Raw genomic sequence first — 18,997 nt, 5'->3', positions numbered from 1 at the left:
CCCCTATGTCTCTAAGGCCCCCCCATAAAAAAATCACCAATTCACCCTGGAATGTTAAACCCAATGGACACATTGCAATTACAGTACCTCCCACCCTCTGTGGGGAGTTAGGCATCCCTGATTATTAATGCAATCTACTATGATGTCATTCCCTCTTGGTTTTTCCTTTTGTCTGACCAGTCACAATTTCTCATCTTCTTTTTGAATTCTCCTTGTTTACCTGCTTTTTAAAATGTTTATGTTCCAGCTAGTTTCTATCTTATTATATTCTCTCTTGCAATAATCTCATCTAGTAATTTTTCATTTCTGCTTGGATACTCTAGAGTCCCTTTAGTCCTGTTTGAGCTCGGACTCATATATCCAACTGCCAAACTTGAATCACTAGCGTCTCAAATTCAACATGTAGAAGCTAACTCATTAGCTACTCTTCAAAGCCCGTGCTTCCTATTTTGGACATCTGTGTCCCTTTCTATTGAATCAGTCATGACAAAAACCCTAAATAATCTTCACCTCTTGCCCACCTTCCATCCAGTCATTAAAGTCTTATTTTTTTTTCCCTTAGGATCTCTCGAAATTCAGCCTCTCCAGTCCATTCCTACTGTCACTGCTGTACAGCTCAGACCCTCATCCTAACAGGCTTATAGAATAGCATCTTCACTGATGCGAACTTCTCCAGTCTTACTCCCTTCCAACTCTTCTACTAATTACAACTGGTATAGTCTTCCTAAAGTCTGTAAAACCCTTCAGCTGTCTCCCTTTAACAAGAAAATAAAGCCTAAGCTTAAGAACAGGACTTAAAGTCCTTTGTTTTCTAGCCCTATCTCCAGCCGCATCTCCTGCTCCCCCTCCCTCAAAGAAACTTTATGGTCCATTCATACTGAACCATTTGGAGTTCCCCATAACTCCATGCTTTCTGACATCTTTATGCCTTTGTGGTTCCTTTGTCTCTCTGTAAACTCCCAATAAACTTTAAAAATAAAGCACAGATGCCATCTTTTGTGAAATGGATTATGTAAATTGAGAGAGGCCTATGTGTTTCCTTTAGTTTAAAAAAATGTATAAATAAAATTTATTATCGAGTGCCCATTTTTGCCTTTACACATTATTATGCACAGCTACACACAGCAAAACCTTTAGCAGACTTAATCACTCTGGTCTCAGTATTCTTTTTGTAGCTTAATTCTATTAATTAAAATTTTTCTGCCTAATGCTTCATCTGGATGGTAGTAATTGCTCAATATGTTTGTTAAATGTAATTCCCATTCTGCCATTAAAGTTATAAAATAATTTCCCAAAGGAAGAGTTTATGTAACTATAATCCAGCATCTCATTATGACTATTATGGTTGTACCTTTCTCCTAATGGCAATAGTTAAGTTCATTTAGAACCTTAATGATTTTCTTCTCTAATCTTTTACATCACTGTTTTGATGTTTACACATTGTATTAAAGTGCACACAAATGAATATTCCCTGCTTATAATATTTTCTTTTAAATCCATTTCTAACTTACAATGTTTTAGTACTCCTCCTCCCTTTTCTTTTAATTGATTCTGATTCCTTACAGCATATCTAGGAAGCAGATGTATATTTCTTTAAAAAATTAATTTACATAAGAGGAACTTAGGTAGGGTAGTTACAGTTCTGTGGCAGAACTAGCTGACAGTGGTACCTTCCAGGTTCCCACCATCACAACATGCACATCGACTCCTCATGAAGGCCGAGATAGAGTGAATGGATGGGCAGGAGGCAGATCAGTCTTAATAGTGGATGAAGTAGGAGGTTGCCTGTAAAAGATGATATCAGGAGTCATTCTCCTCTCCACAAAAACAAGAGTCATTCTCCTCTCCACAAAAACAATAAATAAATAAATAAATCCTATCACATTTCTCATCAAAATGAGAGTTAACACATCAGAGTTTGAGATTATTTTTCCTGGGGTAAAATGCAAAGCCCTGGGTGCTATTAAGCCTTAATCATTATCTGCCATTTGGGATGAGTCTACTGGTTTCTTTCTTGAAAGAATGCAAGAGATGTAATGACTTGTTTAATGTCAGTATTTCTAGGAATCCTTTTATTATGTTCACTTTTATTTTTATGTTTAATTTTAATTTTAACCTCAATGGCTGATATAAGGTAAGTAATCAATAAAGTAATGATCAGAAGAATTCATGAGAAAATACTGACCTTGAGTTAGAAGAGACTCCCCTTATTAAAAGAGCAAAATCAACTAGAAAAAAAGACTTCAGTTGAACCTTAAATCCCAAAGCTCAAATACATATATCTAAATTCAAAATTATCTTATGTTAAAATAATAACAATAATAAATGTGTAATAAAAATGAGTAATTACTATTCAATACATTTCATATATATACATAGTTATAAAGTTAAAAGAAGCATATAGACTTCCCTCAATCTACACAGTATATATGCTCCTGCAAAGTTGGTAATGAAGTAAATTTCTGAGCTGAATAAAATTATAAATTATAAATCTAGGCATCTTTTTTTTTTCTGGACAAAAATGAGCTAAGTTTAGTCTGAAAATAAATGGCTTAAGATAGTGGTCAAATCTATGGATGTTGAATTTTGTATAGATAGAAGGGATTTCCTAATCTTGCAGAGCAATTCAATTCCACTCAACAAATGACAAGGGTCTACTAGGTACTGTGGGTATTAAAAAAATGACCAAGAGATAGCTTCTTATAAAACAGTAGAGAATATAAAACAAAGCTCAAACAAAATGTGTTAAGAGCTTTGTGAGTGGAGAGAGGGTGACAATTAACAGAAAACATCAGAAGAAGTGTCATGAAGCAGCTACTATTTGGATGCACCATAGAGAACTGTTAGAACTTTTGCCCATCTGAAAGAAGAGAACATCATTTTAGGGAGTGGTTCTGAAACCTTAGGATTCATAAGAATCTCATGTGTGTGTTGGTTGGGGCTTGCTGCATCATTCTGTATCAGTTAGCTATTGCTACAACAATGATGTTTAACAAAACACATCAAGATGTAGTGGCTTAAAACAGCCACCTATTACTGTCTCTCATGATTATGCTGGGCAGTTCTGCTGATCTGAGCCAGGCTCGGCTGATCTCAGCTGAGATCACTTGTATATTGGGGGTCATCTGCGGGGTTAGCTGGGGGCTGGTTGGATTAGGGTGGTCTCAGCTGGTAAACCCAGTCTTGCTTCCTGTGATCCCCAGTCCTCCGTTAGGCTACCCTGGGCTTTTTCTCCAGGCTGAGGTAGGGTGAAGCGGAATGGCTCTTCAGATCTAGGCACAGAAGTGATACACAGGCACTTCTGCATCCTCTGGGCTAGAGCAAGTTTCAAGCCGGCCATTCAGAAAACAAAGAAATAGACTCTACCTTTCGATGGGATGAACTGCAAGGTCACATTGTAAGGGCATGAGTACAGAGAGGGAAGAATAGGGGTCATATTTGTAATTAGTCTACCACAAGAGGCTTCTCCATTTTGGCTGAAATATGGAGTAGGTGGAATGAAGCTATCTGGTGATGCAGGCCGGGGTTACCCTGACATGTTTATTTCAAATTCAGGCAGTAGTGAGGAAACACTGAAGGGTTTTGAGCCGGGAAGAAATGTGTTCAGAAGTCTGGCTTTAAGAAAAAGCTTGTGTGATTATGGGTGAATGGAAGCAGGCAACAGGAGAAAGGATATCTTTTTTAATCATGTAGGTGGAAGTTAATAAATTGTCAAATCAATGTGGTGGTAATGGGCATGGAATCAAGGGGAAAAGTAAGAAAGTTCCTTAATAGGGACTGAACTGATAAAACCACTGATAGGATAACAGGCTTGATGGGCTGGTAGCATCTCCTTGAAGCTCCTTCCCTTTTATACCAATCTCAAATATTCAACACATCCAATAAGAATTCCAATTCAGAGTGCACAGAAATTACTGTCAATTGTCATATGATATATGGCATTTAATATATAATGATACAGTAGAGATGTGGGACCAAGATCCAGTGCTTTGATCTACCATTTTAATGGAGCTAAGCTTTCTTATCACATCCCAGACTGGAAGTTTTTCAAAGATTGAGGCTTTAGTTCATTTAGTAGTTTTTTTCCCCCCGATGATTCCATACTTCTATAGATATCTAATTTAAAATTTGTAAGACATTTATTTAAAATGAGATGAGGTTGCACAACTACATTATTTTCAATTTTATTTAAATCAAATAAAGCTGTGACTGATGTGAAGAACTGGCATAGAAACCACATGAATTTTGAGATAAAAATTTAAAGATGAAATCCTAATACCTAATTATCTTATCCTGAAAAAATTAAATGTAAAAGATATACATTTTAAACAGTCACACACATGTAGGCATTACACAATGCACATAATGAAGTCATAAAACATTTTATACTGCTTTATTATAAATAATTGGAAACAATATTTCATTTTTCAAACCCAGATAACAAAATAGTAAATATCATGCTTTCGTTTTTTTTTTTTTTTCATTATTTCATTTTATTTTTGTAATATGAGTTGGGAAGTACTATTTCTTATCAAAAGACTGGTAACAAAAATCTGTAGGAACACAAAAGAACAAAACACTCACTTTCATTCACTTAAAGGGAAACAATCGAGAAGGCTTTTAGAGGGAGGGGCTAAACAGTGCTATGAAGGAGTCACCAAGAACAGAAAGACTGTGTAATATCACCAAATATCACTTGTAAGGCAAAATGGGGTTGTATACAAATCCATAAACATAAAGATGTGGTGGTAAATTTTAACAACATTTTCTTAAAAATGGAATAGCTTTATTCTCTCAAATGGAGGCAATCTGTATTGTTGCTTTGAAAAAAACTTATTTTTCTAAGAAAAGATATCTAATATATATTTCAGTTTTCATATAGTAACTCACATTTTGATAAAAACGCTTCACTACTGTAACCTTGCACACTTAAAGGCAGAAAGCACTTTTTGACAAAATACTGTAGCAACTTCAAATTGCCACAAAAACCTGTGCCCCCAAATTCACTTAAAATAGATTATCCCATAGGAATATTTTCACTAAGAGAGTTATAGTAGCTAGCAGTCAGAACTTTTTAGGTGACTATGATTGATTTTCTTTTTGTGTATTTTCTTTATGTTTAATACAGAATTTTGGCAGTTTTCTCCACTAAATAATTTTTTAAAAATCAGAAATTGCCTATGAAAACAGAGCTTGAGAGAGAAAAATGTGAAGAAATAATGTATTTCATAAAATAGTGTAGTAGATTTCTCTGAAAACTTGTGTTTATTTGCATCAATTAAGGACAATGTTGCATATTCCAGATTAAACAGCTATTAGGTTTACCATGGAAATAAACATGCTATGTACAATGATATTTATAATTCTTCTTTTATTTTTATAGACTTCAAAGTGTATCTCTCATAGAAACTGGAACAGGGTGAATCTGGAAAGCATGTTTCAGTTAATTAGCAAAAATTAAATTAGCATGAAATAACAGAATGAAGAATTGAAATCATTATTTTAAAAGTAATGAAGTTACGCTTAAGTGTACACACGCAGGAAGATATTGTAAAATGAACCGTTCCAGCTTCCTTGGTTTTACTCCAACTTAATATACTTGAAAATACTGTTCTCATGTATAATATCAAAGGAAATATTAAATGCATGTATATTATTTTAAGAGCTTGATGGTATATTTCACATTCTTTAAACTTTACTCATGCTATAAATATCTGTCAGTTTTTAAAGTAAATGAAAACTGTCGCATTGGGGGATAATTTTTTTATCTCATATGTCCATACTTGATTATGTCCATTTTTTTCCTGAAAACTATATCAAAAATCAGAGTAAGTGGAGCATGTTTCTACCTCACACTATTATTCTTCATGTACTACAATTCATTATGGTTTACCAAAATGGAATTTACATTTGAAGATGGGTTAACTGAAATCAATTAGTAAGTAAGATTAAAGAGTTAGGCTTCTGGAATCCATTAACACTTAACCAACTTAGAGGGCAATGCTTATTCTTCCTAAACTTTTATTAAAATTGTGCAACAGTATAAACTGATTTTTAGTAGGTTTGCATAGAAATAACACCATTTCACTGGTGTGATACATCTTTTCCAAAGGATTATGGCAGGCCTGTTTGTATTCTTCATGTATATTCTTCTTTTTTTGTTGTTCATTTCCTCCTCCTCCTCCTTCTTCTCAGTTTTCACATGAAATAAACCATATTTGTCATCTGGCTACCATAGTTCTAAAATAAGATCCAGTAGTAGTTTGAAGCACAGTGAACTGAACAGTTTCTTCCCTTTTTAAAACATGATAGTGAGTGGCATTCTCCATAGTCAAGCCATATGAACATGGTTAACCCCATCAGGAGACTCTTGTGAACTCAAAAGGCTCCAAATCCACAGTCAAGAACCTTGGTGACTTCACATAACTGCCACTTGTAGCTGGAAGGGAGACACTATTGTTTGCTTCAGAAGTTTTCAAGCAGTTTCTTGCCTGGTAGCTTCTTCAGATTTCTCTGTTGCTTTTATTACTGCTTCTGACATCATGCCTTCAAAAGTCCAAAGGTCGAATCATCATCGTTGTGGAACGTAAGGAGTAACTGGGCCCTTTGAAGTAGTGCCACTTTATCCCGTTCAGTTTTCCGTGGTTTTGTCCAGCAGTGTAGAACATTCCATTTAGATTGGAGGGGCCACAAGCATCAAACCACCAGCCTGAGAAATGAGTTAACAATGAAAGAGAAAAGAAGGAGAAGAAACAATTAAAAGTAAATTGAACATGTGGAAATTAATGGCACTAACCATGGTGGACTTTATACTTTCTACGATCATTTGCAAATAGGAGGCATTCAATAAAAAGCTTCTTGGTGGTGGGAATGTCTTAAATGACATCCGATTTAGGCAATGTATGAACAGAGAGGAATGCTCCCATGGAAATCAAGTTTCAGTGTCACTCCATTGGGACTCATTTCCCACTGTAATGATGGAAAGCTTCTGGGATTCAAGATAAGATCAATTCAAACCTAGATTTATATGTAGGGCAAGTAAAATGCAGATACCCTTGGGCACTCCACCTTAAGCCCGTTGTTAGGAATAGAACAATTATTAGTGAAGAAGTTCAGAAGCTTAGAAAACTGACATCTAAATACAGTGAAAGAAATGTTTTCCATCTACTTCATAATTTTGCCAAGAACTGGTCCACAATTGCTTCTGAAATTAACTGGATACTGGGCAATGACTATGACGCACAAATTGAATTTGAATTACTGTGCTCTCCCTATATTTTATAGCAATATGGGAAGTGTTCATCAATAGTAGCCATATAGGTTCCTATATAGCAGTATTTTTTTCCTGTGACTGTTCAAGTTCTTTCAAAGCCTAGTAAAAAGAAAAACAACTTGATGAGTAACATGGAGACCCTATGCTTGCACAGCTCTCTGTAAGGATAACTTAGTACTTTATTTTTTTAATGAATTAAGTTTCTTAGATTTTTAGATAAAACATACTACTTTTTCTCTGTCTCCTGAAGTAACACTACTGAAATCTTTAGGGAGAGATTTATGCCAGAGACATTCTGGCATATTTTTATTTGGATACAGTTGACCTCTTTTTGATTACAGAGTTATACCTAAGGGACTAATAGCTAAAGAAAGAGAAAGCTATACAACTGATGTTTAACTGTAACATGAGCATCATCTTGCAGAAACTAGAAAAAGTTAAATGGAGAAAAGCTAGTTCTCACTTTTCAATTTTGGAAGGTGAATACAGTAAGGTTATGTTTATAAAGTCATACTAGAAGCACAGCAAGCTGTATTAATTACCAACTTATATTGGAGAACAATAAGGTATGTCTTGATGAATTTGGAGACTGTCTTCAATGCTGTTTTACGAACTGTATGCAAACAACATAGATGTTAATGCAGTCAAAACATGCCCTCAAAAAGATTCTTGTTTGGCAAGGAAAGATGAACCATAAATTCTACATTTTTTAAAAGATTTTATTTATTTATTTGGGAGTGAGTGAGTGAGAGAGAGAGACAGAGAGAGAGAGCACAAGCCCACAAGCCGGGGGAGAGGCAGAGGGAGAGGGAAAAGCAGACTCCCTGCTGAGCCCGATGTGGGGCTCCATCTCAGGACCCTGGGATCAGACCTGAGCTGAAGGCAGAAGCTTAACCAATTGAACCAACCAGGCGTCCCTCCACATTTTTTTCTTAAGATTAATTCCTTTAAATTCTTTTTGATAAGTATAACTAGTAAAAATGTTATTTATATTACAAAAAGCATTCTGACACTAGGGAATTTATTCACCCTAATGAGCCTTTCATAGTCTTTCAAATATCCACCATGATCTCTGAAGGAAATGCAGCTACTTTATTATTAGGAACTACTACAAATTGTAGAATGATCCTCCAAGTTACATTAGGCGTTCAAGGTAAAAGTGTGTGTTTTTGTTTGGTTTAGAGAAAGTCACAAGAGTTCTGGAAGACTGTGGGAAGGCAGAGGTCTGCTGCCAAAAGCAGCCTGGCAATAAAGGGCACAGGCTGAAGGATACATTCATTGGGAAATTTTCGATCAGATTAGCAAAGAGACAAGAAACAGTAGGGGCACGTGAGAGAATCCGATAAATTGATCTTGTGTATGTTTTCTAATGAGTAAAGTGGGGTAATGTTTGTGGTATGGGGAAAGGCATTTTGGAGAAAGAAGACCATACGGCTGGTTCAGAGTTAACAAGAGAAATAGGAGCCTCAAGCTGAGAAAGTCTGAAGATTAAATCACATAGTCTTTTGTTCATAATCCTAAGAACAATGGTATGGCATGGTCTATCTCCAGGCCCATCTCCGGTACTTCGTGCTGTACCTAACAGAGTTTGCTTAACAAATGACTGGGGGGTGACTACAGGCTTATTGACAGATTGACTTCTTTTGACAGTTTCTCTGTGTAAAGTCTCAATGGTCTAAAGTAGTTTAGTTTACTAAAAAGTTCTATTTGATAGACACCCCAATATATAACATCCATGCTTATTGTGTTCATTCTTTCTTTCTTTATCCATTCAATATGTAATTATTGTGACTGTTGTTACATAATACTCAATAAGACAGACCTGGGTCCTCCCTTCATGGAACTTACTTCCAATGTGAGAGACAGACATAAAGTAAGCAAATAAGTAAAATACTTACAAATCATGATTAAAAAAAAGAAAGAGAAGAATCAAGGAGCTAGGAAAGAGGATAACAGGGGACCTACTTGACTTTTCACATTCACAGAAGAAGCTGATATTCAATGAGTGCTGAAGGATGAGAGGGAGGCAGCCATGTGAAGATGGGGAAAGACTCGTTTAAGCAGAGCATAGCACCTGCCCATACCATGAGGAAGAAAGAGAGCTTGACGTGCTTAGAAACTAGAAGAACATCAGGGTAGCTGGTACATCGTGAGCAAGGGGGAAACTCTCAGGAAATGAAGGTAAAGAGTAGGCAGTCTTGGTGCAAAGTTGAACAATGTTCACAGAAAACTTTAGAGTTTATCCGGTCTACCTGTCCATCATCAGATGAACAAGCAAGACATTCTCTAGGAATAGGAACCAATATTTAACCAGGGGAACAAGATCTATCAGGGTGAATATTAATTAAATATTATTTAGAGCCCTCATTCCATAACTATGGTCTGCCAAAGCCATCCTGAGCATCTGTGGCAGCATAATGAAGGGGAAAAAATCAATTAAGAGTCATTTCAACAAATATTAACCAACAGACAGAAATAGAGGTTGGAGTTGAATAAAACAGAATTCCTGGCTTCAAAGAGCGCACAGTTTTGTGTAGGAGAGAGAGACAATAAACTGTTTCAAAATGAGATGATGGTTGTGAAACAGAGATGAACAAAATCTATGGAAATAGGCAGAAAGTCCTGTCAGTGGGTCTGCAAGGTTTACTTATTTACCACCTGAGCTGTGTCCTGAAGACTGATGTGAGTTCATGGAACAGAAAGAAATTCTGAACACAGTTTGTACTCTGAAAGAGTAGGAGAAAGTGTCTGCCAGCAGCCTGCCTTGGCTGGACTGCCACTGGGTAAGGGGCTGGAGAACATAGGGCTAGCAAAATAAACAGGAGGGAGAACACAGAGGTTTTTGTTTTATGTTTAGAAATTTTCTTGTGGGCAATGGAGAGCCTGCAGTGCACCAGACAAGGAATTAGCAAACCTAGACTTTGATGCTGATTGCACCAATTAATAATCAAGACATCCTGAGCAGCAATAATAATTATTATTATAATATTTGATACTTATAAAATTGTTAATATGCATCAGGAACTGTGCTACAATATTTATATACATCCTCTCACTTCTTCCCCCAAACAATCTTAGTTGATGTGGCAGGTATTGTAATAAAGACACTGATGCTCAGGGAGTAAGGAGATTTTCCAAGGTCACACAGTCATTTGATTCCTCATTCTTATGATGTGGTTTATATTGTCTGATCAGCCATTTTCACAGCCTGGTTGTATAGATCAAATAAAATGACATACTGACTATTCAGACCAGTAAAATCTGAAATAAGTGCTTAGTGTAAGTTATTAGGAAATGGGATGGAAGATTTAGGGTGGGAACAACAAGGATTCGATCTTGGGGGGCGGGGGGCACTATAATGATTTAATAATGAAGACCAGGTCATTATTGTGAATATTTCTCCTTATTTGCTTGGCAGGGTTTAATTAGAGAAATACAACAATAATTTGGACCCAAATAAGTACAGTCGTACAATGTTTTCATTGTAAAGACAATGGCACTTAAGTACCTAATATGATTGGAACAACTGTCTTCAATGATTTGTTTTGACATCATGCGGAAATCAAAGACCTTAATGTGTTTGACTATCTTACATGCACACTATGGACAATCACAGAACACCTGATGATAATAAAGACTATGAATTAATATGGCACAACACAAAATGAAAGGGCGATTATTTCTCATGACAATTTTTGTTGTAGTGTTCTTTATAAAATACTCCAAACTTCAAGGTAGCAAAAACAGTTATTTGTGTGCAAGCAGGTATTCCATTTCCTCTGACACATGCAGTAAAACAACAAAGGAATTTCCACTTTCTACTTTTCTTTGAAAAAAAAAAAAAAGCATGGCCAGCTCTTTTAAACATAAATCCTGAAAAGACAAGGTTTTAAAATATATTTATAGAAAGCAGGCAAAACTATAGCAGGGTCCTGGTTACTCATATGGACTCCTTGGCATTCACAGATGACCCTATGTGCTCACAGGTAATCAGTACATACATAAGTTTGCATGCGATGGAGGTGTTCTTCTTGAACACACAGAGAGAATGCCTGGGGTTGCGGTTTCTCTCTGATAAGATACCAAATAGCTGAAGATATTATACATCCTCTACAATCTTGGGGAAATATTAACTCTGTACTTTGTTCTGTATGTGCCTATGAATAACAAATGAGCCACATGCTAAAGAAGTTAATCTAGGAAAAGCACTTTAACCGTAAAAGAATTCAGCGATGCAAGCAAAGGATGGAAGAAACCAGCAGCTTCCATCTGCTGTTGGGACAACTGATAAAATGTCTCAAATGTTTTAAGATTGGCAACTGCTAAGATGTATGTTGCCAAGCATTCTTCTTCATAACCTGTAACCTCATGTATATTTTAATAAGAAATCTGAGATGCATGTTTCTAATTCATTTACACTTAACTCATTAAAATTTAGTTTTGTACTAACTATCCCGGGCTATCCAGGCCTTTAAAAGTCATTCCAGTCCTTTATCTTTGAAGCAGAAAACTCACATTTTATCACCAATAAATAAAACTTTGCCCAGAAAGTAGGAATTTGATTCTAAACTTTGTACTCAGGAAGTTCAAATTTATTTGAAAATCAGGAAACCTAACTCTCAAATTCTTCTAATCCTAAACAAAATGTCCTTCAACACTTCCTTTCTAAGGTAAAAAGTACAGCAAAATGAAAAGATATATCTGTTTTTATGGATTTCTTTCATTTTCTAAGGCATGCATTCTAATCAGCAATGTGCAAAACAACTTGCACAGAAAATTTGCTTCTTTTCTTGCTAAGACTGAGGCTGAACAAAACTGATTGGTGCCACTGTTATCAGTGGGATCATTATGAAAAATTACCTCCTGAGTTCACATGTACAAAGTTGGCCAAATCCGTAGCTAGCCTCAAGCAGCAGCTGCAAGGGTCTGATGTGCATGCGGGAGGCGAAAGACCTTTCTTAGAGGTCTGCACTCCCTCTGTCATCTCATACTATATCCCCTTCAGGCCAAGGACTTGGCTTTTTTTCCTTTCTCTTCTCTTTGTTCCAAAGATGAAAAAGTTGTTGATCCTGGCCAGGAATCTTGAATTCACTGAAAACCTTTAGGTATTCTCTTACTGTCTCTTCCCTCCCTTGCACTGCATTTCACTTTGAACATTTAAGTGAGGAAATCCTTGCAAATGTGTGCTGCAAACAGTAAAACAGAGCTCACTGTTGTCTTTGAATGCCATTCATTTTATCAGAGGCAGTAGATAAAGTGGATAAAGTGATGGCTTCTCTGGAGGTTGTGTTCAAATCTTACCTGACGCTAATTCGGGGAACTTTGGCAAATTATCTAACTTTTCTGTACCTCAATTCTTGCCAACAGCATTCTTGTGGTGCCAAATTCAAAGGGTCTTTAGAAATGTCATGTAAGTTATTAAATATAAATCATTTAGGATAATGCAAAAATGCCCGTGCGTACAACTGCAATAAAGATTTGCCGTCATATTATTAGAGTAAAATACCACACAATTAAGTGATTATTTCTCAGCCATTGTCAATTATTCACCTTTGGGGGCAGCCTTGTACTATAGGCCTATCAGTTCTGGTTCACTCTTTTTTTCCAAATTTACCTTTTGAAAGACATTGTCTGATATTCTTTGCTCTTTTTCCAATAAGTGAAAATGTTCTTCAGAAAATAGGAATGTAAACCTAAACTTTGTACTTAGCATGTTCATATTTGTTTGGAAGTCAGAAACCTAACGCTGAAATTTTTCCAGTTCTGGAGTTTAGTCTTCTGGGGTTTAGTTATTCTTAAAATTTAGTCCCAATCCTCATATTCATCATATTGTTTCGTGTGTGTGCTTCCAAGTATATATATTCACACAACAGTCACATTCATACTCACATTGATTTACTTCAGTGTCTTCTCACTGGTATCTTTTGTGATTTTGCAATGCCCTTTCAGGGTCTGTGATAAAATAGTCATTCATGCAACCAGTATTTATTGGGCACATGCCATGTGCCAGCCACCATGCTTGGGCACTGAGGATATAGTAGTAGAGAGCACAAAGTCCTTGCAACATACATTTTTGAGGAATAGGCTTATGGATTATGTACTAAAAGTAATTGCTTTGAAATAAAGTAATGCAATGTATATTTCTGTGGTCAACCTTAAATTATCCATATGGATCTTTTCTCTCAACATTTTTGCCTTAAAACCTGGGGAATGTGAGTTATCGGACAATGTTTAGTACGTCCTTCCTGGATTATTAAAAACTCTAAGATGATCATATTTTCCCAAAGATCCTGTCACTCAGCATCATTCACTAGTTGGAGAAGCTGCTAAGTTCTTTCATTTTCTTCGTCTTCTTCAAGATTCTATAGCAGGCCATATCAACCCTCTTCTGCAAGCATTTATCAACTCTCTGCTGTTAGCATCTGGTAAGTTGTAGGGTGTACTAAGAAATTTATGTGTATGGCTTTATCCTGTCTTTTAGGGCTGAACTGAGAAATATCCTTTGTTAGCTTTAGCAAAGTCTTGTCTGTCGGCTGACATAGTTTATGCGTGGGAAAAGAGATTGAAGTTTCTACCACAACAGATTCTTTCTGCAGAAGGTTAGGTCACATTTTTACATAGCTTTTATATTATACACTAAATGTGGAAATTGTGTTGAAAGAAAAGTAAGGTAAGGAAAGGAATGTAAAATAATACCATGTTTTGTTTTGTTTTGCCAGCAACCTTTAGTAATTGTAGTTTCTAACAGACTTTTAGAAATACTTATTTGAAGAATGCTAATTTAGTACCAAAGACCATGTTTTCTTTGAATGTAACATTCACTTTGAATGTGAGAATCTAAAAGTTGTTCATTGTCAGTATTATGGAGTCAGAGGTTTTTTGCATATTTGTTTTAATAGACAATAAACCCATATTAACAAAAGCACGCATTGAATGAGATTGCATTTTCATTTTCTTAATGTTAAATAGTAGATAAAACTTTTATGTTTAAAAGAAACCGATTCCTTTCTTTGGGCTCAGGAGGGCATAATAGGAACTGTCCTACAGGATTAAAAATACTTCCTGTAATCATCTCTTAACTTTGTCCCTCCCACTACTGAAGTATACAGATTTTTCATAATATCCTTCATATAGGGGGAAACCTAAGGAGAAAACTTACAAATTTTCCTAAGGTCAGTGGCATCACAGAGCAAAGACATTTCTGGCTTATAAATCTGTGCTGACAAATTACCTCTATTCAATGATTAATTAAAGGGCAGTTGTATAGAAGATGTATGTGGCAATTTTGACCTTGAAATATATGCTTTGGTCTCAGAAGAAATATATAACAAAACATGAAAATTATTCAATATTTAAATTGGATGGAAAAATTGCTGGCTTTCTGGTAAGGTAGGAATAAGTACATATACTTCTGGGAAAGGAAATGTAAAACGTACCTATTTCTAATGATGCAAATGTGCTTTCTCAGCCCCCTACACCTCCTTTCCACTCTACAATGTACTATGAATTACATCTCATGCACTGAAAAATAATATTACTTGTTTTCCCCTACTTTAGCCACAATAAATACACAGAAAACAGAGTTGTAGAACCAGAAGAAAATGTGACAGACATTCTTATCTAGACCTACAACTGCAGGAACATGCGTAAGTAAGCTCTTTTAGATAAAATAGCTTTATATTCTCTTCTTGAAGATGTCCACAACTAGAAATGCACAATCCTCCCTGGCAGCATTTGATCCCTGGAGACTCCTTCTAAAGTCACTTCCCCATCCTCCAATAACTCCATCACATGTTACATTTTGTCTCCAAAACTGGTTATGATATGAAATTGTGTTATTTATTTTTTATTCTTTTGTTGATGGTCTCCCTCAATAGATGCAAGTTCTATTCTGTCTTGCTCATTTCTCTAAGAATAGTTGATGCTTAACAGTTACTTATTAAAAATATGTTACATTGATAGAAGGAAGTTAAGGAATTAGGATATTAGGTAAGAAGAAAGAAAGATCAAAATAATATTTTGACCTTATGCCTAGCTGAAATACCTTCTGCTTTCAATTAAGCTCATCTCCTGTTGTTCAGTCTTTGACAGATAAGGGTGGCAACAATACCACATTCTCCAACCAAAATTCCCCCAGGTACTTGCGCAAAACTATTTAGGACAGTTAGCAGGCACTCAATCTTACTTTACCCTTAGTTTCTTTGAGAAGAAACAAAGGAAAAAAATATATAAATAAACAAGATAAAACAAAGCTTTAATTGATGATGACAGAAAGCTGTGAATTATTAGTTTCACAGAGTATGAAATCTTATTGCTTAAAAGAAACTTTTAAACAGGCAGCAAGTTCAAATGCAAATTTAAAAAAAAAAAGAAAGGAAAAATCATTAGATGAAGAAAATGGTTCTAAGGGAAAATATGACAGAATAAGTATGGGTGGTAGGGAGTAGCTAAGTAGGATATAAGTTCCAGGCAATACTCAAGTTACCTGGACTGTCACTGACATTCATCCTTATGTTCTCCAGTTCTTAGCTATCTAAATTCCACATTTTAGCTTTGCAGAGTGAACAGATTTGCAAGGCCTGGATTCTTTCAAAAGGATATTTGATAGGGTAATGGCGTTTATTACAAAAACACATTGACTTAGACTATTCCAGCCCAAGCAATAAGTGGAAATTTTCTCTCCCCAACATATGTATTTATTGGTGAGTAAGAAGCAGGTCCAAAAATGATTATGGATGAAAGAACATGACAAAGTTCAATCATCTGAAGCAGAAATAAAATCATAAATCTGAACAATGAAGTTTTCTCATCAACAACCAAGAGGTTGTTGCTTTGCTTTGTTCTATATTTTATTATGACAGAAATATGAACATATTGGAATGCTCTTCTAAGGCAACATTTGAAAGATTTTACTGTTGGTCTTTCATGAATTGCATTTATTTGGTAAGAAAAATTATCTGTAAAAATAGATGTGGAGAAATTGAAGCATATTTCAATATTAAAATGAGCAAGAAACTAGACAATCAAAATCCTTTTGTCTCTGTATAAATTTGCTGACAATCCCATTTATGGGATCAGGGCAGTAATGAGAAGAAGAATTTTCTTTCAGGAGAAAAGTTTAAAACCTAACCTATGGGTACTATTTTTGGAAAACATTCTAAATTTGTAACAACTGTGTTGCAGAGAGGGGGTCATAAAGTTACATATAGAGGACTTTTACCTATTTGATTAGGTTGTATGTGATGTCAAAATACCATTTTTAAGTATAGGGAGAAGGATATGATAGAAGAAGAATCATAACAGATTGGCTTTGATTATGCTAGGGCTGGTCTCATGTTGAAAAGATATTGATGTAAGTGTGGTGGTCAATGGGAAGTGATTTGGTGGTGGTAAAAATGGAGGACATGAGGATGGGGATGAAGGTGGAAAGATTTCTTCAAAATCACCTCTCCATATTCTTCCATGCTCTGTTAACTGACGAGAAAATGTCAACCTAATGATACATTTCATTGGCTTCAAAATTTGAAAGTGATTTCAAGGGTTACAAGATGGTTACTCATTCATTCATGCACCATATTTTTAATTGAGTTCCTATGTGCTGCATCTACTGGGCTAGATGTTAAATACAAAATGGTGAGCATTAATTTGCTTTTATTTTCCTTATGTACAAAGTGGAGATTAGAGTTTCTCTCCCTGCTTATCTCACAGAACTTTTTGGAGCTTGAGTAAGATAGTATGACCTATGCAATAACATATAAAAATACATAATAATAATGGTAGTAATATCATATTTGGGAAGGAAAATACTTCAATTTTTCCTTACTGCCATGAAAACATGTTCTGTTGTAGATTAATACAGAAGGAGAATCAGAACAGCTGATGGGGCAGGGAGTGATTGCTATTCCATTAAGAGAGGGAAAAAACTCTGAAACTGTGAGAGCAGAAACACTGGAAAGAAAGTTACCTTTACAATTTTGTTTGGTGCCAACTCCTTCCCTGCCAGAGCCTATAACGTACTTGAGCTACACTGCTTGCCATTGGGTTCTAGCTTAGTGTTTCTCAAACCCCAGTTAGTCGTGTATCAACTTCACAGATTTTTCCTATTATCCATTTATAACTTTATTAATATTTAATTAATATTTTTCTTTAAATCAGTAATGTGTTATATATCAAATATTGTGAATACTTTAAAAATGCAAAGATTATATAATTCCTTTAAAGACCAGTACCACTTACTATAATAAAAGGTAGATATAAAACCCAATAAAATTAAAACAAAATCACTTTATTTAATTCTAGGTAGGTTCCATTGTCTGACCAAGGCCCTGAGCCTGAGGCCAAAGAGTTTGCTCCTTCTTCACTATGAAGGTTATTGAGTGATTATTGAGTAAGTGCTGAAGAAGTGTTACAGATACGCTAGCACCAAACTGAGAACTTCTCTTTGACACAATCAGAAAGCTGGAAAGATACTAAAAAGTTCAAAGGGGATTAACTTTCTTACTCAGTGATACAATATTATTTAATGGAATTTCTTATACTAGCTCAAATGTCTTGCAGAAGTCAATACCATATAATGCAAAGCCCTAGTGTAGCTGGTCTTTAGATCTTTAGATCTAACTATATCTAACTATACCTCTTTATTCTTCTTATTCCATTTCAACAGAATGACCAATGAACTCTACTACACAGTTGCAAAACACTTTGTAAGGAGGATTCCCCCTCCACCCCGAGGCTGAATTCCCAAATTGTTGTTCATTCCACAATGGGTATCATTATGATTACTTAGAAGGCAGAATAACTGGCACTTCAAGAAGCTAAAGAATGTATTCAGAATTAAGCCTAGCGTGCACCTTTTATAGACACTGTGGGGGGAGGCAAACTTATAAATATGCTAGCAACATCTTGCACAAGAACACATGGTAGATTAGTGGGCGGAACAAAATGATCTCTAGGGACTTGCTCTTAAGTTTCCTGACCAGAAGATCACAGTCCTTTCTCACAGATAAGAAAATTCAAGCCTCAAACCAATGAAACATACCTTAGAGAATGGCCCCATAGGACTTACCTCCTGTTAGCATGAGGGCACATTTGCACATACAGTTGTCATTATCTGCATCTTTAGTGCTAAAATCAGCACCATGTAAGATCAGGCTGCTCTGTTTTCCTGCTGTCCCAGTGTGACCCTTTAAATACAACCTGAAGTTTAAAAAAAAATGAAAAGATAAGCCATTCAACAGAATAACAGAACCCAGAAGACCAGTTTGTTGAATGTTTGCCTTTTTCATCATTTTCTCCCTTCTTTGTACTCAGCCCTTCTAACAAACTAGTATAAGACCCAAGCTAGAAAGAGAGAAAGAAAGAAAGAAAGAAAGAAAAAAGAAAGAAAGAAAGAAAAAGAAAGAAAGACAGAAAGAAAGAAAAGAAAAGACTAAATCACAGTAAAATTCTCTATGGCTTGTATGCTTCATGTTTATTTCACAATGCATATTCAAACTCATATGGTTCTCTGATAGTGCATGATCTACAAAAGGAAAATGGGTTTATTTTATTACCACAAGTATTAATCTCCAAAGAAAAAATACCTTGTAGAGTGTCATTACAGCATATAATTATGTTAATATTGAATAGTAATGATGTGATAAACATTATTCTTAATAGCAATACTAATAATAATTCTCATTGATTGAGGACTTGCTCTGTGCCACTCTGCTAAATGCTTTCCAG

At 35.5% G+C, this 18,997-nt stretch overlaps 1 protein-coding gene across 2 annotated transcripts in view; it reads right to left on the bottom strand.

Annotated features, from left to right (window-relative positions):
• Positions 1-4,366: 4,366 nt before the first annotated feature.
• ANGPT1 (angiopoietin 1) overlaps positions 4,367-18,997 on the bottom strand; it is a 244,118-nt gene continuing 229,487 nt past the window's right edge. For both annotated transcript variants that reach the window (XM_036093065.2, XM_036093066.2), the window contains exons 8-9: positions 18,339-18,469; positions 4,367-6,709 (exon numbers count right to left, since the gene is read on the bottom strand). In XM_036093065.2, the coding sequence (XP_035948958.1) occupies positions 6,549-6,709; positions 18,339-18,469 (292 nt within the window). In that variant the 3' untranslated portion in view covers positions 4,367-6,548. The remainder of the gene's footprint in view (positions 6,710-18,338; positions 18,470-18,997) is intronic.

Source organism: Halichoerus grypus, chromosome 5 (genome assembly GCF_964656455.1).
Source record: "Halichoerus grypus chromosome 5, mHalGry1.hap1.1, whole genome shotgun sequence".
NCBI lineage: Eukaryota > Metazoa > Chordata > Mammalia > Carnivora > Phocidae > Halichoerus > Halichoerus grypus.
Note: the sequence above shows the minus strand (reverse complement) of the source record. Positions and strands in the feature narration are given on the sequence as shown.